The sequence below is a fragment of the Juglans microcarpa x Juglans regia genome, chromosome 2D (assembly GCF_004785595.1).
Source record: "Juglans microcarpa x Juglans regia isolate MS1-56 chromosome 2D, Jm3101_v1.0, whole genome shotgun sequence".
Classification (NCBI taxonomy): domain Eukaryota; kingdom Viridiplantae; phylum Streptophyta; class Magnoliopsida; order Fagales; family Juglandaceae; genus Juglans; species Juglans microcarpa x Juglans regia.
In genome coordinates this window covers 10822423-10850226 of record NC_054596.1, presented here as the reverse complement: position 1 = coordinate 10850226, position 27804 = coordinate 10822423, and the positions used below count along the sequence as shown (strand labels likewise).

Genomic DNA, 27804 nt, shown 5'->3' with positions numbered 1-27804 from the left:
TTCTTTGCAATAATACAAAGATTGAGATCATAAGGGAGAGAGAGAAGGTGAAAACCCTTTGAAGATGTCATATATATTCTCTTCGTACTCTTTCTTTTATCTGTACGTCATGATATGATGGCTTTTACTTTATCAGTAGTGGGTGTATGTATATATATTGCACTATCGATCACCCGGCCTTTAATTACAAGCTGGTTGAATTTGTGTATATGCTCCCTCTGCCCGCCCGCCCGCCCTTTTGCAATAAACTTGCTCAAGTGGAGCTCACTTCCCACGATAAGATTGTGAGCGATGGCTTCAAAAATATACCTACCATGCAGATCCAATTCTGACTTTTGACGGAAGAATACTGCACAAGCTGTGACTTGATCTATTTTTTATTATTGTTTTTATTTGCTCTAATATTCTAAATTAAGAACTTTCGTTTCGGGTGTGTAACGTGCATAGCACGGGTGGGGCTTCTTCACGATGTATGCATGCATGTTCCTAGCTAGCTACAATATCGAGCTTGTTCAACTCGGCCAGTCTTCAATATTTTTCTCCGGCCCCCTTCTGTTTGTCTGCTTGTTTTCTTTTTTCTTTCTTGCATATATATATTTCAACAACAACGGTCCTAGCGGATGGAAGCTGAAGATCAGCTCCCTCCTTGATCTTCCCCCTGCTTTTGAAGTCAAATCTTCTCTCTACGTTTCCTTATATGGGACTTTGTATCATGTGATTGCATGGGGGAAGACTTGCGAGATCAACTCATCATGACTACAGCATCCATCCTCTCTGTAAGTCTTACATGATTTTCTAACCTTTTTAGTAGACCATTGATTAATCTGTTATCTGTTCACACTCTATATAGGTGTCACTGCAAAGATGGCAATGGCATACAAATTAGGCGCATTAGGCATAGCCCCAATAGCATCTCTCTGTCTCTAATCTCTTGCTACAAAGAAACCAAAGCCTGTTTCTCTCTCTCTTATCTCTAGCTACAAAGAAACCAAAGCCTCTCTCTCTCTCTCTCTCTAAATTAAGTTTCTGATATAAAGATGAGTTGTGCGAGTGTGCATATACATACCCTCACCACTCTCAAAGAGGAAGGACAAGAATCAAAACCCACTTTCAACTTCAAAACCTACATGATCCAGAAAGCCAAATCCATCAACCAAGCTAGACGCCGCCGTTCCACTAAAAGAGGGCCAGAAGATCCAGGAGGCCATGCGCTTCTCCCTTCTTGTCGGTGGCAAGTATTATAGACTAGCAATTCCATGATTCTAGCAATCCCATGATTCTAACAATCTCACAATTACAGAATATATGTTTTTCCTTGTATAACTAATTTCATTCATTTGTAAAACTGTTTTTATTTTCTTTCCATGTAAAGTCACATACAGATGTCTATATATTCTTTCAAAGATCAATGAGAATGATAAGAAACATTTTACCAATTCTTCTCTTAACATGGTAACAACCCTACTAAGATCCTAAAAAACTATATATATATATATATATATATTTTTTTTTTTTTTTTTTTTCTGATGACTTCCTCCACCGATACTCCTACTCCTCCTACTCCTTCTTCCCCATACCTCTTCCACCCCTCTAATTCACCTAGCCTTGTTCTTGTTTCCGACCTCCTCAGCGGCAACAATTTTTCCAAATAGCAACGTGCTCTTCGCTGAGCCCTCAATGCCAAAAACAAGTTGTCCTTTGTTGACGGCACTCTCACAGCCCCAGTCAAAACATCCCCTGATTAGGCCCAATGGAGTAGGACCAAAGATATAGTCCTAACGTGGATTCTCAACACCATCACTCCCTCCCTAGCCAATTTGTTAGACTATCACGATGATCCTCGAGATGTTTGGCTTGATCTCGAATCTCTTTTTAGCTACGAAAACAATGCTCGTCTCTTCCATCTTAAACGAGAAATCTCAAATCTTCATCAAAATCAACTCTCCATACCTGACTACTACAATAGTATCAAACAACTTTGGGATGAGTTAGGAAATCTCCAACCCCTTACCGATCAGTACTCTAGAGAAAAGAGCCGAAGACGAACATGTTTTTCAGTTTCTACTAGGACTCAATGATTTGTTTGCTGCCCTTCGCACTCAAATCCTTGCTACCAATTCTCTTCCATCTCTTAACAAAGTCTTCTCCATTCTCTTCCAAGAGGAACAAAAACATTTTCTTCAAGTTCCTCATTTGCCATCCAAAACTCTTGCCCTTGCCGCTCGAACCACCCATCCTAATCTCTCCTCTCTCAAGTGTACTGAATGTGGGAAAGAAGGCCATCTCCGAAACCGTTGTTGGCTCATCATCAGCTTCCCTCCTGGCCGTGAACCACGCCACAACCGACAGCCCTCTCTACTTGGCAAACCACCTGTTGCTGCCAATTTCGTTGCCTCTCATTCGAGCCCAGTACCAGGTCTCTCTCCGGAAAGCTACCAGCAATTGATGACTCTGCTTCATCCTTCTCCTTTGATAGCCAACTTCGTGGGTAACTCCTCCCCAATCCCTCCCATTTTTTACATTCAGAAGGACTGGATCATCGACAGTGGCTCTAGTGATCACATGAGCCACTATCGGTCCCTTTTCTTGGACCTACGAGAGCCACCCAGGCTCGGCAGGTCCACTTGCCCACGGGAGAGACCATCCCAGTTGAAGGCACCGACTCCATCCCTCTATCTGAAAACCTCACTTTATCAAATGTCTTATTTGCCCCTTCCTTTCACTATAATCTCATATCTATCCCTCAAATAACTAGCCACTTATCTTGTGTTGTCACTTTCTCATCCTCGAATGGTTTTTTAGGATCCTTAATTGACGAGGCTGATTGGAGCGGGTGAAGCTTGCAATGGACTCTACATCTTTCGTCCCCAACAATCTGCCGCCTTCTCCGCTCACAAATCTGATAATAAGACCTTATGGCATCAATGTCTAGGTCATCCTTCTAGCTTTCTTCTTCCCTCTATTTTTTATAGTCATTGTACTATTTCTCATTGTGACATTTGTGCTCGTTCTAAGCACACCCGCTTACCATTTCAAATTAATGCAAGCGAGTACGCCCGGTCCTATGCACTATTGCCTGTGAGCTCGTTGGCGGGTCTGAGTCCATGTTCATGTCTGCTGCATGTGTTGTCGATATGATACACACCATGTCTCTGATCCATGACGATCTTCCTTGCATGGACAATGATGAGCTCCGCAGAGGAAGGCCAACCAACCAGAAGGCTTTCAGCGAAGCTGTTGTGGTTCTTGCCGAAGATGCTCTTTTGGCCTTGGCATTCGAGCACATAGCAGTTTCCACCACGGGCGTGCCGCTAACACGAGTCGTCTGCTCAGTCGGCGAGTTAGCCAAGTCAATAGGGTCGGAAGGGCTTGTTACTAGGCAGTAGCAGATATGAGTTGCAAAGGGCTCCCTATCTATGAAGTGGGGATAGAACAGCTCGAATTCATTCATCTACACAAGACAGCAGCATTGCTGGAAGGTTCAGTCGTTGTGGGAGTGATTCTGGGAGGCGGGTCGAACGAGGAGGTAGAGAAGTTGAGGAGGTTCGCAAGGTGTATTGGGTTGCTATTCCAGGTGGTCGACAACATTCATGACGTGACAAAGTCGTCGGAGGAACTAGGGAAGATGACCAGAAAGGATTTGGTAGCTGGAAATGCTATGTATCCGAAGCTAATGGGAATTGAGAAGTCGATGGAGTTTGCCGAAAAACTAAACAATGAAGCTTAGAGTTGGCTATCAAGGTTTGATCCAAAGAAGGCCAAACCCTTGCTTGCTCTGACCAATTACATTGTTCTTAGGCAAAACTAGTGGTACTACTTCCATGTTTTGTTGTAGCTAAGCAAATTAAGTAGTAGTGGTAAGAGGATAAAATTATAAGAAAATGTTGAATTAGAGATTAATGAAGGTGATCACTTTCTCTAGTTGTGTGATCCATCAATAGTAGTTAGCTAGCTGTAAAAATAAAATAAAAATAAATAAATAAATGTATTGTTCTTATATATAATTATGAATTTATCTTTTTGTTGTCTTTCACATAAAGATCATACAACAAAGTAGTCAGAATGTCTTAGATTGGTATACGTAATAAATAATGATAGGCTTGCTATCTTATTACTACTTATTTACTGCTCTTTTTATATTTTATTTTTTTTATTTTTTATTTTACTTAATGATTAAGAAAGTAAGTATTAATAAAGTTATATATTTTTTTAATTTTTTCTTAATGATTAAGGATGTTAAAAAAATACTTAAGAAAAAATAATAAAAAAAATAAAAAAAATTAAAATACACTTAAATAGTATATAGATAGTAATATAATAGTAAGCCTATCACTATCCATTTTGCCGACGCGTATTCACCCACCCACTCGTTCGTCCAGAAAGAGATCAAAGGACAGATGTTCAAGAAATAGCCCCTTGCATTTGCATGTAGGTTTGACATTCTCGGTCCCACCATTTCCGACCACTTAGAAGATTTATTGGACCATATTATATTCATTATTATAAGGTAGTAAGTCTCATTATTCGGCAAAATACATATAAGAATTCTTATTATATCAGACAAGTTTTTGGGTGCTATGTTCTTTAACCTATTACTTCCATTAAGCAAACAAATCAACTAGGGGAGAGGTTTGGTGGGTAAGTTGAAATGAGATAATTAAGATAAAAGTTAAAATTAAAATAAAATATTATTTTTTAATATTATTATTATTTTAAAATTGAAAAAAACTAAATTATTTATTATATTTTATGTTTATAATGATTAAATTAGATGAATAGAAAATTTTTTTAATCCAGACCGGATAAAAGTTTTGCTGTTATTTAGTCACTTTCTAAGTCAAATACTTTTAAACGAGTTAAATTTTAGGGGAAAAAGTCTTGCGTATTTTATTAATTGAAATTTTTTATTAAAAAATAATTTTTTCTTTGAATTTTATATTTATTAATTTTTTAAAATAAGTACGCAAGACTTACACATCTTAACATCTCGTTTAGTTAAATATGAGATGAGATAAAAATTAAAAATTAAATAAAATATTATTAAAATACAAATTTTAAACTTATCGCATGGTTTCTGTCGTTCCTTTCATTTTTTTCTGTCACCATCTCCCATTGGAGCAGCCCATATCCTCCCCAATGCCATGAACCACTCGAATAGAGCAAGTTTCCTTGTTCCTCAACGGCCAGCCACTATGGCAGTCTCGTTCACCTATTTTTCATGGTGGTTGCGGTATGAGAAGGAGAAAGAACCTATCTTAAATAGTACTGGGAGAGAGAGAGAGGGGGGAGGGTCACGAGTGAGAGGGGAGGTTCTGGTATTGGGAGAGGGGGGTCTTTTGTTTCCGTGTGGGGAGGCCGGGGGAGCTGTCGAGATTTCTGGGAGGGAGGAGAGGGGAAGGCTGTTTGTTTTTTTATCTTCTGTTGTGCAGACACGAGTGCTAATATGAGAAGCCTACTTGGCACTCATTCATTGTAGGGCTGTTTTTTGGCAGATAACAAACCAACCAGTCATAAGTTATTCTCTTAATATTAATGTTCATCTAATCCTACCGGCCCTAAATATTTATGTGGGTATCAATAAATATTATAGGATTAAATCCACTTGATCTGCCTAGCTATCTGTTTCTCAATTAATCCCTATTTATGAATTAACCAAAACATTTCTTATATTATTATTTTTCATTTAAAGGAAACCACGCTAATAAACATATAAAAGTCATTAATTATATCCGGTGCGAGAGAACAGCATTAGGCCGGAAAGTACTTCATGATATTAACTTATTTCAGGAACGACATATATATATATATATATATATATATATAATAAAGGAAAAATCTAGTTGTAAGCGATTCTGCGCACTAATACACATACTCATTTAATATGATTAGTCAGAAAGTAGACTTTATTAAAAACAGTACTAATTTAAATTTAAAATATAAAGACAAGAGCATTGGTACGCATATTAATACGTAAACTTGTTTGTACATAATAAAATGTTAAAACCACCAAATAATAGATCGTAATTAATTACTCCTCCCATTATGATCGATCCAGATCTGTTTTTTTTCCCTAGAAAAATATGAAATAATAGTGCTGCATGCATGCCCATGTTGTTATTATTGACAAGGATTATATATTTCTGTTATGATCACTTACAAATTCAAGACCGTAAATATTAATGATTCCATACATTAGATTACTTAATTATGACAGTAATTAATAGTTGGGCAGATAATTCAAAATTGATGTTGATGGGAGGGAATGCATATGTAATCATGACATAAATAAGGTGCCATTAGTATTTAGGTGGTTTGACATTAAAGTTTATCGTGATGTTCACAAATTCACTATACAATTAACGTACAAAAGAAGTTCTCAGTCTCCATTTTTCTTCTTTGCAATATTAATACAGAGATTGAGATCAGAAGGAAGAGAGAGAAGGTGAAAACCCTTGGAAGATGTCATATATCCTCTTCATACTCTTTCTTTTATAATCCGTCATGATATGATGGCTTTTACTTTTATCAGTAGTGTATTTATATATGCACTATCGATCACCCGGCCTATAATTACAAGCTGGTTGAATTTGTGTATATGCTCCCTCTGCCCGCCCTTTTGCAAGAAACTTGCTCAAGTGGAGCTCACTTCCCACGATAACATTGTGAGCCATTGCTTCAAAAAGAATGTAGTTAAGTACAAACAGTTTGACACATCAAATCGCATACCAACGTTGACATGATTTTTTTATTAAAATAAAAACAAAAAAGTCTGACTTTTGACCGAAGAATATTGCACATGAAGATGTGACTTGATCTATTTTTTATTTTTGTTTTTATTTGCTCTAATATTCAAAATTAAGAACTTTCGTTTCGGGTGTACGTGTAACGTGCATAGCACGGGTGAGGCTTCTAATTAATTCTTCATGATATATGCATGTTCCTAGCTAGCTACATCGATCGAGCTTGTTCAACTTGGCCGGTTTTTTTTATTTTTCTCCGGCCCACTTCTGTTTGTCTGTTTGTTTTCTTTTTCTTTCTTGCATATATATTTCAACAACAACGGTCCTAGTGGATGGAAGCTGAAGATCAGCTCCCTCCTTGATCTTCCCCCTGCTTTTGAAGTCAAATCTTCTCTCTACGTTTCCTTATATGGGACTTTGATTCATGTGATTGGGTGGGGGAAGACTTGAGAGATCAACTCATCATGACTAAAACATCCATCCTCTCTGTAAGTCTTACATTTTTTATCCTTTTTAGTATACCACTGATTAATCTGTTATCTGTTCACTCTATATATAGGTGTCACTGCAAAGATGGCAATGGCATACAGATTAGGCGCATTTGGCATAGCCCCAATATCATCTCTCTCTCTCTCTCTCTCTAATCTCTTGCTACAAAGAACCAAAGCCTGTTTTTCTCTCTCTCTAGATCTCTCTCTCTGATCTCTAGGTACAAAGAAACCAAAGCCTGTTACTCTCTCTCTCTCTCTCTCTCTGTAAAATTAAGTTTCTGATATAAAGATGAGTTGTGCGAGTGTGCATATACGTACCCTCACCAAGGAAAACAGTACTCTCAAAGAGGAAGGCCAAGAATCAAAACCCACTTTCAACTTCGAAGCCTACATGATCCAGAAAGCCAAATCCATCAACCAAGCTCTAGACGCCGCCGTTCCACTGAAAGAGGGCCAGAAGATCCAGGAGGCCATGCGCTACTCTCTTCTTGCCGGTGGCAAGCGAGTTCGCCCGGTCCTATGCACTGCTGCCTGTGAGCTCGTTGGCGGGTCTGAGTCCATGTCCATGTCCGCTGCATGTGCTGTCGAGATGATACACACCATGTCTCTGATCCACGACGATCTTCCTTGCATGGACAATGATGAGCTCCGCCGAGGAAGGCCAACGAACCACAAGGCTTTCAGCGAAGCTGTTGCGGTTCTAGCAGGAGATGCGCTTCTGGCCTTGGCGTTCGAGCACATAGCAGTTTCTACCGCGGGCGTGCCGCTGACAAGAGTCGTCCGCTCAATCGGCGAGTTAGCCAGGTCGATAGGGCCGGAAGGGCTTGTTGCTGGGCAGGTAGCAGATATGAGTTGCGAAGGGCTCCCTGTGTCTGAAGTGGGGTTAGAACAGCTCGAGTTCATTCATCTGCACAAGACAGGAGCATTGCTGGAAGGTTCAGTCGTTGTGGGAGCGATTCTGGGAGGCGGGTCGAACGAGGAGGTAGAGAAGTTGAGGAGGTTCGCAAGGTGTATTGGGTTGCTATTCCAGGTGGTCGACGACATTCTTGACGTGACAAAGACGTCGGAGGAACTGGGGAAGACGGCCGGAAAGGACTTGGTAGCTGGAAAGGCTACGTATCCGAAGCTAATGGGAATCGAGAAGTCGAGGGAGTTTGCCGAAAAACTGAACAAGGAAGCTCAGAGTTGGCTATCTGGGTTTGATCCGGAGAAGGCCAAACCCTTGCTTGCTCTGGCCAATTACATTGCTCTTAGGCAAAACTAGTAGTACTACTTCCATGTTTTGCAGTAGCTAAGCAAATTAACTAGTTGTGGTAAGAGGATAAAATAAGAAAATGTTGAATAAGAGATTAATGAAAGTGATCAGTTTCTCCAGTTGTGTGATCCATCAATGGCAGCTAGCTAACTGTAAAAATAAAATAAAATAAAAATAAATAAATGTATTATTCTTATATATAAATATGAAGTTGTCATTTTGCTGTCTTTCACGTAAAGAACATACAACGAAGTTGTCAGAATGTCTTAGACTGGTATACATAATACGGTCCAATAAATCTTCCAAGTGGTCGGAAATGGTGGGACCGAGAAAGTCAAACCTACATGCAAATGCAAATGGTGGGACGAACGAGTGGGTAGGTGAATACGCGTAGGCGAAATACGTATAAGAATTCTTATAATATCAGACAAGTTTTGGGTGCTACGTGCTTTAACCTATTACTTCTATTAAGCAAACAATCATGTGATGAGGCTTAGATATTGAGTTCACTTGACATAAATTAAGATAAAAATTAAAAATTAAATAAAAATTTATACCTTAAAGTACTCTAGTTAACTGGTTACATAGATGATATAATATGAGATGATATTAAAATTAAAAGTTAAATAAAATATTGTTAGAATATAATTTTTTAATATTATTTTTGTTTTAAAATTTGAAAAAATTAAATTGTTTGTTATATTTTATTTAAAAGTTTGAGAAAGTTTAATGATTAGATGATATGTTATGAAAAAATTTATGTAAACAAACTGGCCATAAGATTGAAAATATCATATATTTTTTTTTAAAAAAATCTTATGACTAAAATATTTGTACTTAAATTGTGATATATTAAAAATAATAAAATTAGAGTATTATTTCTTATTTACATTACTGTTCCAATTGCAAATTACAATTCTAGACATTACTGCTTAAGGATTCCTACAGAACTCTTAATTTGATTTTTAACGAATAAAAAGCACGCGTCCTTTACTTTTCACCTTTTAGGTAAACACTGAACGGATATAGCGGAAGCTATTTCACGCAAGCTGCTTCCCTCTTCCTATGCCATTTGAATTCCAAGTCTTCACTCTACATTTCCAGAGATGACTTAATTTAATTAATTGTATTGGGGTTGGGGAAGACTTGAGAGAGCTGATGACTAAAATCTTAAAACTTTTAGCAGACTTCATTGAATATTCTGTGTATTATGCAGTAACAATATGGAAAAGTCCCCATACCTATAAGCAAAGTAAAACAATATGGAAAGTTGTTCTTGTGTTCTGTACCCAAAACAATGAAGTATTGACTGAATATGTACATTTGTCTATTTTACAACACCAACAATAGAGATTAAATTTAAATCTCTGTTTTTGGCAAACTCTTCTTCCAATTTTAATGGATTCTAAGACTGCTTCTCAGTCATGATACTGCCGTAGGTGTTTCAAATGAGACTGAGCTCTCTTCCATCCTATTTATGTCATTATAACATCCATTGTTGAAAAAAGGAAAACTATGTTTTTTCCTCACATTGAATTCCAAAGGTCTAAAATCCCCCTTCCAAATGCTAATCACCAAGATTTTCAAAGGCAGGCCTTACCGGATGCAGTCCCAAGCCATATTTTGTCTTGAGTGAATATTGTGAGGCTTATAGATAGATAATCTTCAATGTCTTCATCTAGTCAAAGCCTAGACTCGAGACTTGCGTGACAGAAGGTGCTATGTTTGGGGTTCGGAGACTTCTCTCTTAAGGAAAAATCTCTGGTTGCTTTAGGTATGGGTTAGCTTGCCCCCACAGATTCTTCGAGCAAGACTTTTGTAGCCGTCTCGGAGGAAGCTGTCGTAATGAAATTCGTTCCTCTTATTCCTTTCCCTAGCTGTGCTTCCTATGGAAAAACGAGGTCCATTTTATAAAAGCAGTTCTCCTGCTAGAAAGGAGAATCTTTCCAAGGAGAACGTAAACAATAAACAACCTTCAATGTACGAACAATGAGTATCACTTCCAAACTTCTGCAAGTCAATTCTACGAAGAAATTTCGGCAACCGCCAAAGAAGACTCAAAAACTGTGGAAGATAACCTTCTAAGTTCTAATCAATAGAATACCTAAAATTATTATTTTGTTACACATTTTTAAAATATCAAAGTTCTAGTCAACAGTTTGCAAGGAAAGGGCACAGCATTGGCGCAAAGAATTTATCATTATATGACACTACCAGAAGACTTCGGCTTGGGTTTACTCTTACCCAACAATTTCATCTGGTTTGCACGCTCTTCTTCCTCTTCAAGCTTTTTTCTCCGCAATGCCTCTTCTTTCTGCCTTTGAATTAGCTCCAACTCCCGGTAGCGTTCCTCCTCTTTCCGCTGCTGCTCTAAAGCCTCTCTTCTTTGAGCCTCTTCCACTCTCCTCCTATTCTCTTCTAGCATCTTATCTAGCTCTTCTCTCTCTTTTCGAGCTTGTTCCTGTGGCATTTCATGATCACATCAAAATGGTTATAATTAGTTTAATGGGAGAGAAACAAAAGGAAAGAATGTTTCTGGAAGTATATACACGAGTTTAATGACTCCTATTTACTGAAAAGCATATAACAGGAGACCTTCAGCTATGACAAGAGTTTTTGGCAATACAATATAATATATAGGCAGGATGAATAGAAAAAAATTAAGTGACTTTAATCTGATAATATATCTTGCCTTGTCAATTCTTTTTCTTTTTCCCCCTCCTAATCACTAGTAAGAAGCTAATATACTTCGATCAAGAGAATCACTTCCACATGTGGGAAGGAAAGTTGCCTTGGATTTATTGGATTTCCAGTAAAAGTCCAAGGTGATGATAATGAGGATATAATCAATATGGATATAATCTAATAAAGTGAAAGTCTCTGCTTAAGTCATAAAATCCACAGCAAAAGTTCCAAAATCAAATTCACGCATAATGCCATACATGATCAGAAGAACGGGGCTCGTGGTAAGCAGAGGCTCATGCAGTTTCCAATTAGAGATCATCAACACTGAGAATCATTTTGACTGAACTATTATTCTCCCATTCTACCATCTAAAAAACTATTTGAATATAATTTAAAAAGAAATTAATGAAAAAAGTTAAACATTAAAAATATGGCCCAGAAAACATCCTATCATCTTACCAATTTTACACATGTTTAAGTGGACTAACTCATTCAAGAACCCAGGCAGCTTGATACTGCAGATATGATGCTAAAAGACATCTAAATATTAATGGGAAATCTACACTCTACCCAAAATTGCAATAAACAGCTTCATCCGACTCCATATCATGTTTATCCAGCCACCCAGAGGCCTCGGTTCAAGATGCTTACTTCTTTCCTTCTTGCTTCAATAAGAGCAGCTTCCTTTTCTTTTTCAAGTTGAGTTGCAACATCATCAAACAATTTCTTTCGACCTTCCCCTATTCGCCTCTCTATTTCTAACCTGACTTCTTCTGAACTCAACCTCTCCTCAACATTTTTCCGAATCGCTTCCTCCAGCCTCCTCGCAGTCTCTTCTTCCAATTGTTTCAGTTCTTCCTCATGTTGACGCCTAGTAGGGAATGATAAAAGTCAGGCCCAGAATGACCATTGATGAAAAAAAGAGAACAAAAGGAAAGTCAATACTACTTAAAGCCAATGTAGCAAATCAAACCATAAAGTAAAATTGCAAAACTTCATTTTTATAATGTAATATAAGGTTTATTAAGCATCTTATCTTTACCATGGTAAATTATAGCACCCCAATCTCACATTGGGAATATGAATAACCCACCAGAGTGGGTAGGCTGTAAAGGTATTCATGGGTGCCAAGTTCCACATTGGCTACTTACTAGATAAAATTGAGCTTTATAAGTAATTCTACCTTTACACTGACTAGTCCTTTTTTTTATTTAATAAGTAAACAGATTATATTACTCCAAGAATAGACCTAGCCCAGTATATACAGAGACAACCCTGACTAAGAGCAAGAGTTATAAGGATACACTGACTAGTCTTTTTGAGGTTATCGTGCAAATTTAGCTAGCCCTTTCCCTATGTTGTGTTACATATGATATCAACCATGTGATACTAGAGCACCATATGACATGGCCCTGAGGAAAACGTCAGCAATTTAAAAGGGGGCGTTTGTAACACCCCAGTCCCACATTGAGAATATGAATAACTCAAACAGAATGCATATGTTATAAATGTAGTCATGGGTGGATCAAAGTGTTCGGCCGAGTAGAATTAACTTGGATAATGCCTGCCACAGTGATTGAGTTACTGGCCAGCTGGACTTTTTTGGGAGGTGCTACACAAATCAAAGACGTGTGGAAGATTGTCTCTATATGCATTATGTGGTGCATATGGCAAGAGTGTAACGGTTGGACATTTGAAGATAAGGAGCAGACTCTAGAGGAGCTTCGATTTTTACTTTTCCGTACTTTATTTTTATGGGCCATTGCTATAGATTTTAATGGCCTTAATTTACATGATTTTCTTGTTTTCACTTCTACGACCTAGAGAGGTCTTTGTCTAATGTATAACATTTTGTGTACTTGGGCTTTGCCTATTATTATATATAATATTGTATACTTATAAATAAAAAAAATGTAGTCATGGGTGCTAAGTCCTACATTGGCTACTTATTAGTTGAAATTAGGCTTTTAAGTGATTTAAGAAGCTTCAAATTGACTAGTTTTTTTGGAGTTAAAGCGCATATGTGAGTAGCACTTTCCATGGGTCATTGCATAAATACAAATTTTTCCTACTAAGGCATACCTCTCAAACAAGTTTTTGAGCCATAAAAAATGAGGATTTAATGGAACAAAAGATAAGAATCAGTGCCACAGAGTTTTATCCTGTTTTTGGACCAGAAAAAGAGTTTCATCTACACAACAGCTTCCTTCACAAAAGCTGGTATGGAAGAACGCACAAGTAACCTGTTGCCTTTCAACATCATGTATCCTATTTAAGCAAACATTTAAATCTTTTTAAGTGAGCTACTCAATTTGCCATGTTTGGGATTTGAAAACCACTAGTCAAGTTTACATTTTTCGGGTCAAACGACAACCCTATCACTTCTTCACTCACTCTCTGATCTGTCTCTCACCTCTCTCGTAGATATTCCCTCGTCTCTCTCTCTCTCTCTCTCTCTCTCAAAAGCAATAACCAAGTCATTGAAGGTGCCCTTTGCGATCTCTATAAGAAACTCTAAGATCATCACATTGCACTGGATGCTTCAAAAGCACATCTACGTGGTCCAGAACAGAAACTGATAGCTTAGATGGCTGCAGGCATATCCACAAGTGCAGTAATATGGAGGGGCTTGATTACCTCAAAGAAGCAAAAAAGAAATAATTTTTTTTTTTTTTTATCGTTAAAGAAGCAAGAAAGAAATAATTCAGAAGAAGAGAGAAGATGATACTGGATGGTGAGGTGAACCAAAAGGATATTAGCACTTTCATAAATCCCAATCAAAACAGGGAAAAAAAAAAAAAAAAAACATAATCTTGCGCCAAAACATGCCATGGCCACATACTAACTTAACTCATTTAAGCAATCCCAACTTAGATGGGATCAGCTAGGGCCACTCATAAACTTGCATAAAACAACTCTTAAGACAAGATCTAAACCAATAAGATAAGTGTTGGAAACGTAAACATAAAATCTTATAGTTCTTTGGTGTGCAACTTCTTCTTTATAGAACTCACAAAACAGGACCTTTAGAAGTCCTCTACATTGCCTAGTGACGCCTCTCACAACCAAAATGTTAAAAGAACTCAAATGGTGATCTTTCATTTCAAGAATAAAACAAACGTGCCCGCCACTAAAATGCTATTGAGAGGATAGGAGAGAGGTGGAAAAATCACAAATTTTCCAGTTTTCATTTTCACTTCATTCACATCTTAAAATGCTTGCCAACACTTTTAGCTCACGTAGATTTGCCACTCTATTTGAGTTAATCTCACAGTAAACAGCTCAACTAGACAGAAAATTTCTTTACTGGTTAGAAGAGCGTACCAAAGATTTTATTTTTGATAAGTAACAAGTTTACCAGAGAATGAAAATAAAATGCGACAAAGATACCTCTTATTTTCTTCCTCCTCTCTTTTAAGTTTCTCAGTGGCAGATTTGCGTTCAGCAGACGCAACACTTGGACTACGAGACTTGGGTAAAGGAGACAAAGAAGTACTCCTACTGCTTTGTCTTCTGCGTCGCCTAGGCGTCCGAGATCGGTTGCGGCGCTTATAGGATGGCGAGCGGCTTCTACGGCGACGCGAGGAATTAGAACGACTTCTTCGCCTGCCTCGCAAAAATACAACTTTAGCTTATAGACCGGGCTAAAACATGTTACAATCGGTAGTGAGTTCGTGTGCAAATGGCATGACTCCTTCGAGAAGAAGAAAGCAGCACTGTGATTATGAGAGGCATTTGTGTTTAAGGTGACACGGCGCACAACAAAGCGAGGAGAACTGAGCAAATGCACTGCGTATGGTCCATAAAATATAAGGCCGGAAGAATCGGTATTACCTGGAGTGGGAATTGGAATAGGGAGAGCGGCTTCGGCTTAGGCTTCGATCCCTTCGGCTTCTTCGATTGTGGCGATGGTGAGGCGCCGGGGACGGCGGTGAGTATCTTCGTCGGTAAGATGGAGAGCGCGACAGACTCCGGGGCATCTTTCCTGTTTCAATGTTTCAAACCCTCATTCCCACGGCCAGTCGCCACCACTTCGATGCCAAAAGCCCAAAACCCCTTGGAACAAAGAAAAACATATATTATTTTATTTTCCTTATCGGAAACTTCTCTCCTATTTTTCTATTTTTTTATCAAAAAATCTACGCAACTTCTTACTATTTATATAATCTCTACATATTACACATTTTTTATTTTTTTATTATTTTTTCTTTTATCAAATATTTAATATAGGAATAATAAATAGAAAAATTAAATTAATTTAAAAAGAATAAACTTAAAAAAATTAAAAAAAATTTTAAAATTTTAAAAAATATGGTGTGTGGAAGTTGTATAACATTGCTCTTTTTTTATATCACACTCAATTCTACATTAATATTATCAAATGAAATAAAAATATAATATATAACATTTTAAATATGAAAAATACTTTAATCACAAAAAATTACATAAAAATAAATCCACAAACTGACGTGGCTTGATGCTGTACGTTAGATTGTAAAGTTATTTTGTGTAATCTCTTTGTATTTGTAATAGTTCTCTTTAAATATATATACAGTTAAATATTAAATTAGGTTTAATTAAAGGACCTTATTCTCATTTTTGAACTTCAGTTTTGAATTTGATCATTTTAATCCATTCCCCACCTTTCAATTTGATCAAGTTTCATTAACAAGATCCTGTTTATTGATAAAAACGATCAATAAAAATAAGAATCAATAAAAACATATTTTTAAAATTAGGACGCTAAAAAAAAAAAAAAAAAAACCAAATGATTTGCCGCAGTGGCTGCAGATGTAGGGGTGGCAACACAACCAACACCTTAATATGTTTACTATTTTTTTTTATATTAAAATTTAGTTATTATTGTTGGCTACACAACCAACATCTTAGAATGCAATGACAACATAAAATGTTGCAACTTGATAAAAATATTTATAAGATTTTCTTTATTCATTTTTTGTTTCTCTGATTTCATGCAAAAGGCAGCTGAATAAGGAGCCGAGTGTATACAGTTGCAGGTTAATGAAGCTGTAGAAGTATTCTAAATGACCAAAGTTAGCAAACATAGTTAATACTGCAAAACACAGGTATCAGGTGTAATAGATACATAGCCATGACAAGATTCCCTCTCCCTTCCCACACATGGCTTCCTTGTTCTTTCTTTCTTTATGCATGTATTCTTTGTAATGAGATATACAATACAAGAACCATATGCTTCCAAAATGTTCATTTCAAATTTGATTTTCAGGTGTAGATGGCTAGATGCCCCCTATCTATCTCGCCCTGGACAACTGTATAGCTTCTGGATCGTGCGTTGTCTCTTCAGCCCAAGGAAAGTTGTGAGACACTAGGAAGGACTCTCGATTCCTTACTTCTTCAAGCTGCTCCCACTCTGCCCATCTATCTGCCAGACCCACTCCCCGCAGCATTTGTACCACTTCCGCCATTGTCGGACGGTCCTCGGGTGAGCTTTGAGTGCACAGCAATGCAACCTGAACAAGAGTCCCAACTTCTTTGGGATCATAAGTCTTCAAGTTCCCATCCACAATGTCATCTAGCCTATTCTCTCTCTGCAACTTCTTGATCTGTCAAATAATCTACAAACTATATAACCAGAGCTCAAAAGACATTAAGGTACAAGCATCTCATTTCTTGGGCAACAACACTATCAGGTTCATTGGATCCTCATACAATCTGGATTTCTAATAACAACAAATGGAGGCTATTGGCTAGTGCAGCTTAAAGGAAGACATGAAGGTGAGTGCATATGATGTGATGTCCACTTTGGCTCACTACTTGAAAATTTGAAGTACCCGCATTGCAGAAATAGTTTGAACAAATATGGGCTATCAATAATTTGGAACTTACAAAGCTATACAATTGAAAACACAAATCCCTCTCACCTAGACATAAAGGCCTTAAATATCACATTGCACTCTCAGATTGAGAACTAGATGGGAATTATGAACAGCTCAGGAGGCGCTCCTTTCAGTGCTAGGATCACAAAGGCTTTTTAAAAACCAGTGCTTCCCCAACATGCAGGTTAAACAGACAGCCACGTCTCATACAAGAGAACAGTGTCAACAAGAATATATATTTGATTTATCTTTTAATAAAAAGGCCTTGACAAACATCAGACTATTAGCCGATATATCTTAATAAAGACGATACAGGAAAGAAATGAAAAGAGAAAAGCCTCAAGATAAGAGATAGGTATGCATAGTAGCAGTAAACAGCATTTAGCATAGTTAAGACAATAGATTTAAAATCTTACATGATCAAGCAGAAGAACATCCTCTTCCTCTTCAAGGCGAGATAAATCTACTGCACGCTGACCAGTGACAAGTTCAAGAAGAGTTATGCCATATCCAAAGACATCTGTCTTTTCTGAAGATTTTCCTGTGTGCAAATATTCTGGGGCAATGTGACCCATGGTTCCACGAACTTGAGTGGTAACATGGGTCAATTTTGTATCAACCAGCTTTGCGAGCCCAAAATCCCCAAGAACAGCTTCAAAATCATCATCTAATAGGATATTTGCAGCCTTTAGATCACGATGTATGATCTTAGGATTACAATGCTCATGTAGATACTCCAAGCCATGGGCTGCACCAAAAGCCACATGCTTCCTTGTTGGCCAGTCCAAGCCCTTCTCCCCAGGTTTCAAATCTATGGCACACATTAATGGTAAAAATTAGAAAGATGGAGATAACAAACTTGGACTAAATTTTCAAGTTGCATTAGGTGCAGCTCTTTGTAATATAACATCTCTCAATTTATTTATATTCCGCATACTTTATTTTCCTGCCCATACTTAGCATGTCATCTACAAGCTTGTCATGCATAAAGAATTTCACATCACTGGTTGTCATCTGATATTTAATTAAAATTCATGCTATTAATAGGTAGTTTAAATATATAAACTTGACTTATTACATGAGATATACATCCCATTCATTTTGATGAAATCCGAAATCCAAACGTGTATTTTATAAGATATTGATCTTGTAAAACGTCATTAATGGGTGAAAAATTATCAAAAGGTTAAGCAAGATATAATGTGCACACTTTTTAGAAAACAGAATGATTTGAATGACTCCTGAGCCAGTTCAATGATAAACCAGCTTTAAGTTTGTTCTGGTTCAACCTTATCAACCATCTGATTTAAAAGCCATATCGAGCCATTGAACCACCTGATTGAACTAGTGAACCGTCAGTTGAAACATGGGTCTGTTTTCACCTTAGTATCAACCTTGCCATGCACTGTTTAATTTAAAGACTTTGCACATGGAAGGAAAAGGTTGTTGTTAAGTGCATCTCGCATCTAACAAACATTTCAAGATATTTGTGTAATAAGGTTCAATAAGTTTTTCCCACTTCGAATCCCCTGCATTTTGCTGGATGGATTGCCAGTCAAATGGGTGACAGTGACAGGAAATTATCTGCTTCTGGCATATAGTTTTACTACTTAGTAGAAGCCCACTGAAACTGGTCTGAACTAATTGACTTTATATGAACTAAGAGAAACCCCGAGAAGGTTGAGATTCTACCATCCAAACGATTATGCAAACTTTGCATTGGGCCTTTATTTAAACAGAGTTTTCCAAAATGTGCCACCACACAAAATCTACAACATTGTACTTCTTCATAGTTCTTTATTTGTCCCATTTTACTCGAAAATATCCAAGCAACTCATTCCTCTGACTGGCATGATGCCTGTTTTCAGGTCTTGAAACTGCAATTTCGACAAAGCATTTACAGCTTCGAGATTTTGTTCCACTTATGATGCCTAAACCATTGTAAGAAAATACTTCCATGCAAGTTTGTCTCACTAATAATTGCAAAGAATTAGATAAAATCAGAATAGAATGAACTAAAGCAACGTGACTGTTAAAGGATATACCTCTTAAGCGGTATGCAACACTAAGATTTTGCATGAATGGATAAACAAGGATCCTCTCCGACGAGGTTGTACAAAATCCTATCAACTGCAATAGATTTCTGTGGACAGCAACACTTATAAGTTGAACCTCTCTTTGGAATGCAGCCTCTCCACCAGGACTGTTATAATCTGTAAGGCGTTTAACAGCAACCTTTGTGTTGTCTGAGAGGACACCTTTGTAAACTTTTCCAAAGCCTCCTTGTCCAATCATGTTGCTTTCACTGAAATTTTCAGTTGCAAGTTGGAGTTCACGCAAAGAAAATCTTCTTAGTTGGCTGAAGGAGATTTTACGATCATCTTCACCTAAAATGGCCAAAATATTCGATGCTACTTTCATAAGTCATTCAGGATTAACAAATATTCACCCACTTCAATTGAGTTATGAGAATTTGAATACAGTTCGTAGAAAAGATGCAACACAAATGTTATCTTAGGGAGTCCATGCATACATCAGCGATTTATTAACCTTCATTGAGAATCATTTCTTATCAGCCTCGTTTAATGACTTATAAAAAAATATCCTAGGTAATGATAGGGTGACGATAGACTCAAAAAGGTAAATAGATCAGATTGACATAGTTTAATATCATTATTGCAAACAGAGATATATAAGACCAGTAAATGATCGTAAGACTAAGGCAAAATTACCTGCAACATCAACAAACACATCATGTTTGAGTTTGTGCACATAATGGTGAAGGTATGCAAACATAGCCCCAAGTGACAAGAGTAGGAATGCACCACAACTTGCAGAAGTTACTACCACTCCAAGTTTTGATTTTCTGGTTGAAACTGCAAAATATTTAAAAGGTAAGTATCACCTAGATTATTTAAACATGAAGGGTATGATAAAAAAAATATCAATAAACCTGGAAGCGGAGGGCGAGAAACACAAGGTTGCTCCATTCCAGGGTCACAAGTAAGACGGGTTCCTGTAAAACTGACAGAACAATGCAGTTGATAACAAGCCACGCATGAAGTGATCTACAAGAAAGCATACATCTTTGGCTAAGGTACACATATAACTCAAACATTTCTCTATAACACCACAAAGAAACCTCAGAATTATCATAAGCAATACACTAAGGCCAACAAATCAATAATTTTGGAATAGAATTTTGGTCCTGATTTATTCAGAAATGATACTTTAGATTGACGGAGTACAATTAATAAACATAATTTGGAGCATTGATAGTTGCATAATATACGTGATACCCCATAATGACTGATGAGTATAGGTAGTGTATGGGATCCCACATTACTTGTGAGGGAGAAGTTCTTGTTCTATATGATGGTTCCAATGGGGCTCTAATTGTACAATTGACTAATCTTTTTGGAATATAGGCCCAGATGTGGCTTGAGCCTTCTCTTGGAGCATTACAAATGGTATCAAGGCCTATCCCAACCAGAAGTGTCGGATTTGAGCCATGTCACCTACAATGGAATGGCCTGACAAGGACGTTGGGAATTTAAGGGGGGGAGATTGTCATGCCCCATATTGGCTGATGAGTGTAGATGGTGTATGAGGTCTCACATTTGCTTGGGAGGGAAAAGTTCTTGCTCTTTATAATGGTTCTGATGGGGCTCCAATTGTCCCATTGACTAGTCCTTTTGGGAAACAAAGTTTCTAGTTTCTCAGTGCATGTACCCTCAAACTACAGACTACATTTTTTTTCTGGGTTGCAGGCTTGTTTCAAAGTGATAACGCTTTATGACTCGTAAGATACTCTATCTTTGACATCTATTCAGGTATTCTCTTCCCTTCAATATCTCTTTTGAATATTGAGTTCATTTGCTTACATAACCCCAACTAAATGTCTCATTTTGACTTCTTTCAATCGATTTCTCCCACTTGAATATCTACCCTTTTTCAAGCATGCTATTGGAGTTTCACAGGCCAGATTGTTGCTACTAAAGCACAACATTAGAAGACACTTGATCAAACATAGCCAAACATAGCCATGAGAATAAAAAGATTGTCATATCAGTACTGTATAAATCTTTTATAGTAGGTTTACAAGTTCATCTCCCTACTGACATCCAGAATTCATGTCAAGAACAGATACAAGAGTAAGAATAGTTCACAAACAATAAAATAGTGTAGATTTAACATTGCTAATAATCAAGTATACCAAAAGAAAGACCACTTGGTAATATTAAAGATCAGTGAGAAGGCTTTAACCATTTAACTTATAACATTGCCACATTATACTGCCTAATCCTGATACTAAATTAAGGTTTCATAAGCACCTTCCAAGACTGGATCTACAGTAACACCTCTTGCAAAGATATATGAGTTAAAAATAAAGAAGAGACAGTGACAGAAAGTAGATGTTGAAGAGAATGATGCTCGCCGTCTCAGGTTTAAAAAAAATCAGAAAAGGCACATGTTATGGATCTGCAAATAAAATATGGCCGGAAAAAAATTGACTTGAGTCCTCTTTATCACCACTAACAAGCTTTACCCTGGGCAAGTTAGCATCTTCATAAACACATTGTGATCCTGATTGTACTAAAAAATCCAGCTAGAACAAAGCAGCAGCACTCGTTTAAGTAATAAAAGTGAGCTGCATAGGTATGGCAGCTGTTTTCTGAACAAGTCCCTAGTAACAAACTTGATTACATAGAAGATTAAACAGAAACATGATTCTTTCTGTTCTATCATGATAAATCATTTATTGGGTTAACTGAAATGTTGTTCTCCCACTAATTCAAGTTTTTTTTTTAGAAGAAAACTAAGATGCTAAAATCTAACTTTCATCGTGACACTCCTGGCAATTCAATTATTTATTTAGGGAGACTGAGATAATGTTCCATTTTTGCATTATATAAGGTTAGAAAAATATAAAGAGATATAGAACTTGTAATTGAATTACTTAAATGATAGAATCGAAAATAGTTGCACAGGGATTCTTCCGGATAAATCATTGGATGAAAGATCCCTGTAAAGGAAAAAAAACAACAAAACATCAACAATATGAATTTTGGCATACAGTATAAATGCTAAAGATAGGACAGAAGATTTAAATTAAGTCGTAAAGACTAACAGCAGCAGAAGCCTTAAAAATAAATAGTCCTTACAGTTCTGTCAACCCAGTAATATTTGCAATTGAATCGGGAATGGTTCCAGACAAGTGGTTTCCCCTCAATAACCTGAATCAAAGGAAACAGCAGCACTTATTCAAATTCTATTTTTGGCTGGAATGATAGAATAGTGATATGTGTACACTAGACTTGGTTAAAGAATTATACTTCCAAAAATTTTATGATTATAAACAGATAAATTGATAGAAACAATCACCAAGCTCAAGGACTTTTCCAAGACAATATATGTTTTTCCATGAATATGAGAATAGTAAGAAAATTTGACTACACAAGAAACACATATTTTAGTCTTACAAATGCTTTAGACTGGGAAGCTGACCCCAAGTGGTAGGAATAGAGCCACTGAAATTATTATTAGCAAGATTTAGGTTTTGAAGTTGAGCCATGCTGGCAAGGTAGTCAGGTAGTACACCAGATAAATTATTGTCCTGTAATTCCCTGCAAGAGATGGAGTACGTAAAGCATTCTAGCAATTTCTCATCATGCATATAACGAATTGCTTAGTAACTAATACAAAAATTTGATTAAAAAGCTCTCGAAAAGTCAGGAAAGATTGGAAATCCTTCCAATATGGAAAAACGAAGGGGGACAGTTACTATATGTTTAGATCTTATATATCCTTTGAATTAATATGGAATTTCGTACCAGTAAATAGTACCAATGAAAAATGCTATCATCACTTGAATTATCATTCATCAGGCATCAAACAATTGTCAATACACCGATTAAATTCTCCTCAATTGTGGGAAGTGTAACACCGAATGTTAACCGGAGCCTTATCATTACAATTTAAATCGGAAATAACATTTGTTCCAAATTCCGGAAAAATGTGTCATAAGGCTGTTTTTAGAGGCAACTTTTTTTTTTTTAGTTTATCCCATACCAATAGTGTAAGAGCCACAACACACATAATCAACACTTGTGAGTCAATGTCCATGCATTGTAAAGCACTTTGTCATTAAGTTCTAGCTTTAATTTTCAACAACGCCCATGCTTATCCTAATTAGTGGAGGAAAAAAGTCCTTTTCTTTGTTTTACGGCCCCGTATCGTTTCTAAACTGTGAAAAAGCATATCAATTCATATATTGATATAAATCATAATGAATGTACTCTTCTAATAAATAAAAATGTTAAACTTACTAATCATCATAAAAGGGGTGATACCCAAGTACACGGTGAGTATACAAGAGGTACACGTAGCAAGAAAAAGAAAAAAGAAAACCGTAATAAAGTCTTGAAAGCTAGAAACAGACAAAGGGGTAATGAGCAACAACCATATTGAAAAGGGTTCTAAACATAACATTCTCTTCTATCAATAAAATTTTATTTTACCTATAAAAAGGTGTTCTAAACATAAAATCTTTGAGGTCAGCCACCATCTTCTCACATCAACAATTTCTTTCAATCCAAATGTACCACATTAGATATGGCGGCATCATTTACGATAGTGATTCACGTTGAAGACAACCAACTGGTCCTTCCATCAAGCCAAGAGCTCCACTGAAGCATAACCCAATGTGGTCCAAACAGAATGAATATACTCCTCAAGATAAAATTCGTTGAGATTCAGCAAGATATACCTTTAGACTTGAATCATTGTGTCATTGTGTGGACATCAAATATGGGACGTATAGGGTTGTCAATGAAAAAATATTTGAACATGTTTTGGGGTGGGGAGGTTTCTTGATTTTAGATGAGGTGGGAGATGGATATAAGATTGGGTTCTGGCATGACATGTGGTGTGAAAATCAGTCCTTAAAGTAACTTTCTCGGAAATATACAGTATTGCGCGTGCCAAGGATGCTTCTGTGGCAGACCACCTTCAGTTTTCTAATGACTCCTAGGACTGATTTTATTAAAGCGAAGCACAATTGGGAGGTGGAACTTTCTTATTTGTTTTTCAACCTGTTGTATGTCATCCATTTGAGATGGGTGGAGAAGACAAGCTATGTTGGGCCCCCATGTATTAGGGTATCACCCTTTTTCGATATCTATAATCTTTTACTTTCTTACTAAACAAAGATAATTCCAGATCATCGTATCAAAAAATTCAAACAGATTCTATACATACTAAGAGTATACTGTAGCTTATTAGATGAATGCTACCACCTGTCAAGTCAAGAAAAAAGTGAAACCTATGCATCAAGATGATATAATAACTTACAAGCTAACCAAAAATTTCAGTTTGGTAATTGAGGGTGAAAGCGTTCCTGAAAATCCCTTTGAACCCAGGCTCCTGCAAATCAGTACATGGAGAAACTAAATGCACTGCACAAGATAAACAGTTTCCCTGATAACAACAATGCAAGTGAATTAAAACAGGGAATAAAAATGGAGTTTTACTTATCAGGAAGATTGTGATAGTCCCAGTATATTAATACTTACGTATCTTCTAAATTGATGAACTTACAGTGATATGACGTTTCCATTCCTACAGGTGATGTGGGACCAACTAAAGCACGGACTCACTAAATGATAATTCCAATCTGATATTTGACTTTTAGAATCATTAAGCGCCTTCAGAAAATCGATCAAAGCTTCACCTGAGCATTGGCAGCATGAAGAATCCAAACATCAAATAGCAACATTAAAGTATCTCATAAGATGGGTGGGGAAAATGAATCTAAGCTATATGATAAAATTCAAAATTAAGAAGAATCAGAAGTTAAAGAAAATGTACTAATGTGACTCAGACCCGATCAGCTACAGTGTCTTTTCCTTCTTTTTAGTGACTAACAGAGTGTCTTGAGGCTATTGGAAATTGGACCAGTTTGTCATGTTTTCATGAGATTCTATATCTTCTCCCTCTAATTCTAAAATATGTTAACAATAGAGTACAAAACTAAGTTACAAACAGAACAAAGGACAAAGGTTAAACCACACTATACCTTCCACATCAGGTTCTTTGGATGAGTAACTGATGGTTAGCAAAATGAGGAGTACTAGCCAGCATATGGTTAGCTTTAGAGGAAGCCAGCTTAAAACATTTCCAAACATGCAACAGTCCTCAACTTCCAAGGAGTATTCACTTGGTGACCTCCTGCCCAGTTTGTGGAACTCTACATAAAGGAAAATAAAGCACCAAGGAACACATTGTTAAATACTATTTGTCTGGAAATGCAAAATAACACTTCATCCATTACTCTCTTTGTCCCACAATACATGAGAGTTTAAAAATGGCATGCCTTTTGATAAAAGAATAAAAATCTTCTTAAATTGCTAATAACACCATATATGTATATATTACCTATGGCTCATGTCTGCCACTTGATCTTGCTCATTTTAGGAACATGCTTATTTTGTTTCATTAACATGCAAGTCATTTATAAATTCACCTATATTATAGGGCAGAGAGACTCGGAGTGTATAAAATTCATCATCCGTATAATAATAAAATGACAACAAAACAAAAGGCAAAGATCAGCATCCAATGCCGGTCCCACGTAAGAGAGGTCCAAAGAGTCGTGGCTTGGATATTGTCCTTCCCTTTAGCATTTTTGCATGAATTTCCCACTTTCAATACTTCAATTGCGCTTGGAAATCGAAGCCTTTTACCATTAAATACATTTTAGCAGAAACAGTCGAAGCAAAGTCATGAGAGTGTTCAAAGTAGTTCAACAATAATAAGTTTGCAAAACGCAAAAAGGCAAGTCATTTTTTCTTTAAAGTGGGTGCCAGTTGATACCAATCCCTTAAAATCTCCCTACTGGTCAAACAAAAGTTTCCTCGGCTAGAGGCTATAGCATTGATATCCTCTTACATACATGATCCAAAATTGAAACCTGATGCACTACCACCATTTTAACCATTTAAAAACCATCAAGAGGCAGTCTAGGTGACACAACCAGTCAATCAATTTCAGCTATTTCATAATTTTGCTAATTCTTTTCTAATTCCTAATTCTTTTACCCTATTTGGTTTGCTAGAAACAAATTTTATTCTTATCTTTCTGCTTATACTGTTCAATTAAGTGTAAAATACATATCCACCAAGGCATATATAAGAGGCTTCATCGAACAGAAATTATTTTACCCAGAGAAAAAGGAAAATCATTTTCATAAGTAGTCAAATTTTCAATATTCTCCTCTTCAACAAAAATTCATTTCCCCAAAAGTAAACTCTCTTCCCTTCCTACAAACCATCTGCAATCAGAAAGAGAAAATATGATAAATCAAGTTGATACGCACTCTATAATCCTCCCATGAAAATCCCACCTCCACCCCAAAAGAAAAGAACAGTAAAGGCTTGTGTGATCATCTTCTTGAAATCTGAGAAAATTTTGTTTGAATAAAAAGTGATTAAACTAAAAACATATCCAGAGATACACATATAGATTAGGTGTACTGTGTACCATCCAAACTCCGAAATGCCCGCCATGGAAACTTCATCATAGCTTGCAACTACAATCACATCTCTCTCTCTCTCTCTCTTATATCTAGCCCTGCAACTACCAATAATTATCTACCTCTTCTTGCTTTCTCTCTTTTCTATCAATACAAGTATGTTGCAAAACGAAGTTATAAGATACAACTTTTCAAGATTTTTCTTCAAAGGAGTTGAAAGACTCATCTCCACTAAGCAGAATTTTCTGCTTTAAAAGCTCAATTCAACAAAAAATCATGGGATTCCCTTTTTAGGAGCCATAAATCTCATAGGACACCAAACGCAGCAGACTTGACTCAAATTCATCCTACTCTCTTCTCCTACAAATATAACATCTCTACAGGCGGATTAGAGCCGCATCCTTCCTCACAAACTGCAGCTATAAAATCTACCACCTAATAATCAACCCCGGCCCCTTACCCTCCATGCACGTGCATATATTATAGATAAACAAACAGTGCTAGAAAGTAATATTCTATGAGAGCTAGAAACCGTAGATAACGAGAACCTTCCCACCTCAAAGAACCCATGATAGGACGAAATGAATGCATATCACGGGTGCAACATAACATGAAACAAAACACAATAGAACAAAGATTCAACGCACAAACAATTGTAGGAACATATAGTAAGATTAAATTAAAGGAGTAAGAAGAAAAGAAAGACACTTTACTTGTTTCAGCCATGGCTGTTGCAACCCACCAAAAGAAAATATGCCAGAGTAGAAGAAGAGGGAGAAATCGAGTACGATTTCCAAGATCATCATGACTGTCATGATCAAGAGAATTGGATGATGGGTTAGTGCAAGGGTCCCACAACGCAATATTGTGCCAAAAGGAAGAAAAAATAAGGGAAAGCAATTGTGGAAAATACAAATCAATCCTGGGAAGGCTAATGGCATGGAATATGGAAGCTACTTGGTGCAATGGTGATGGAACGAGAATGAGAATCCCACTAATTAATGGGTCACTCTGCTTTTAGTTTGATAATATCTCCATTATTGTAGCTTTAAGCCTTTTCTAAGAGCAGAGACTCTCGGTCGGACTCGAGGAGTCACTTCAGTTGGGCAAGCTTTGAACGATTTGATTTTATCATATTCCCTCCCTGTTTGACTGACAACAGCACGTTCCAAACTTTTCCCAAAAATAACAACACGACAACCCAACACTGATTGGAGATAGAAAACGAGTGATTTGTAGTTTA

General features: G+C 36.9%; 3 protein-coding genes and 1 pseudogene across 8 annotated transcripts; 2 read left to right on the top strand and 2 right to left on the bottom strand.

Annotated features, from left to right (window-relative positions):
* Window positions 1–712: 712 nt before the first annotated feature.
* LOC121248664 lies at window positions 713–3808 on the top strand (annotated as a pseudogene).
* A 3255-nt stretch (window positions 3809–7063) lies between these two features.
* LOC121251210 (geranylgeranyl pyrophosphate synthase, chloroplastic-like) lies at window positions 7064–8684 on the top strand. Its single transcript, XM_041150573.1, has 3 exons — window positions 7064–7228; window positions 7300–8544; window positions 8612–8684. Exon 2 carries the CDS (start codon window positions 7521–7523, stop codon window positions 8493–8495), a length of 975 nt encoding a protein of 324 aa, XP_041006507.1. The 5' UTR covers window positions 7064–7228; window positions 7300–7520; the 3' UTR covers window positions 8496–8544; window positions 8612–8684.
* Window positions 8685–9867: 1183 nt separating this feature from the next.
* Window positions 9868–15244, bottom strand: LOC121250549 (uncharacterized protein At1g10890-like). Of its 2 annotated transcripts, XM_041149685.1 has the most exons (5): window positions 15006–15244; window positions 14562–14777; window positions 11823–12042; window positions 10731–10947; window positions 9868–10372 (listed from the first exon to the last, which is right to left on the bottom strand). In XM_041149685.1, exons 1-5 carry the CDS (start codon window positions 15149–15151, stop codon window positions 10257–10259), a joined length of 915 nt encoding a protein of 304 aa, XP_041005619.1. In that variant the 5' UTR covers window positions 15152–15244; the 3' UTR covers window positions 9868–10256. The 2 variants fall into 2 exon arrangements, with proteins under 2 accessions (XP_041005619.1, XP_041005620.1); XM_041149686.1 differs by lacking the exon at window positions 9868–10372 and having other exon boundaries at window positions 10621–10947.
* An 856-nt stretch (window positions 15245–16100) lies between these two features.
* On the bottom strand, window positions 16101–27669 carry LOC121249979 (probable LRR receptor-like serine/threonine-protein kinase At5g63710). Of its 5 annotated transcripts, none has more exons than XM_041148870.1 (13): window positions 27519–27669; window positions 27275–27369; window positions 25107–25277; window positions 24629–24761; window positions 24383–24454; window positions 22513–22656; window positions 22195–22266; window positions 21990–22055; window positions 19983–20053; window positions 19762–19905; window positions 19075–19416; window positions 17446–17840; window positions 16101–16756 (listed from the first exon to the last, which is right to left on the bottom strand). In XM_041148870.1, exons 2-13 carry the CDS (start codon window positions 27285–27287, stop codon window positions 16445–16447), a joined length of 1935 nt encoding a protein of 644 aa, XP_041004804.1. In that variant the 5' UTR covers window positions 27288–27369; window positions 27519–27669; the 3' UTR covers window positions 16101–16444. The 5 variants fall into 5 exon arrangements, with proteins under 5 accessions (XP_041004804.1, XP_041004807.1, XP_041004803.1 ...); XM_041148873.1 differs by having other exon boundaries at window positions 16101–16768; window positions 27475–27668; XM_041148869.1 differs by having other exon boundaries at window positions 27475–27666.
* Window positions 27670–27804: the final 135 nt, after the last annotated feature.

Coding starts and splice junctions, on each gene's coding strand:
- LOC121251210 (XM_041150573.1), top strand. CDS start 7,521: ATGAGTTGTGCGAGTGTGCATATACGTACCCTCACCAAGGAAAACAGT.
- LOC121250549 (XM_041149685.1), bottom strand. CDS start 15,151: ATGCCCCGGAGTCTGTCGCGCTCTCCATCTTACCGACGAAGATACTCA. Junction 14,778..15,005: donor TATTCCAATTCCCACTCCAG/GTAATACCGATT, acceptor TTTGCGAGGCAG/GCGAAGAAGTCGTTCTAATT. Junction 10,948..11,822: donor TTGAAGCAAGAAGGAAAGAA/GTAAGCATCTTG, acceptor GAAATGCCACAG/GAACAAGCTCGAAAAGAGAG.
- LOC121249979 (XM_041148870.1), bottom strand. Junction 22,657..24,382: donor CTGAAATTTTTGGTTAGCTT/GTAAGTTATTAT, acceptor CATCTCTTGCAG/GGAATTACAGGACAATAATT. Junction 22,267..22,512: donor CTTCCCAGTCTAAAGCATTT/GTAAGACTAAAA, acceptor CCTTTGATTCAG/GTTATTGAGGGGAAACCACT.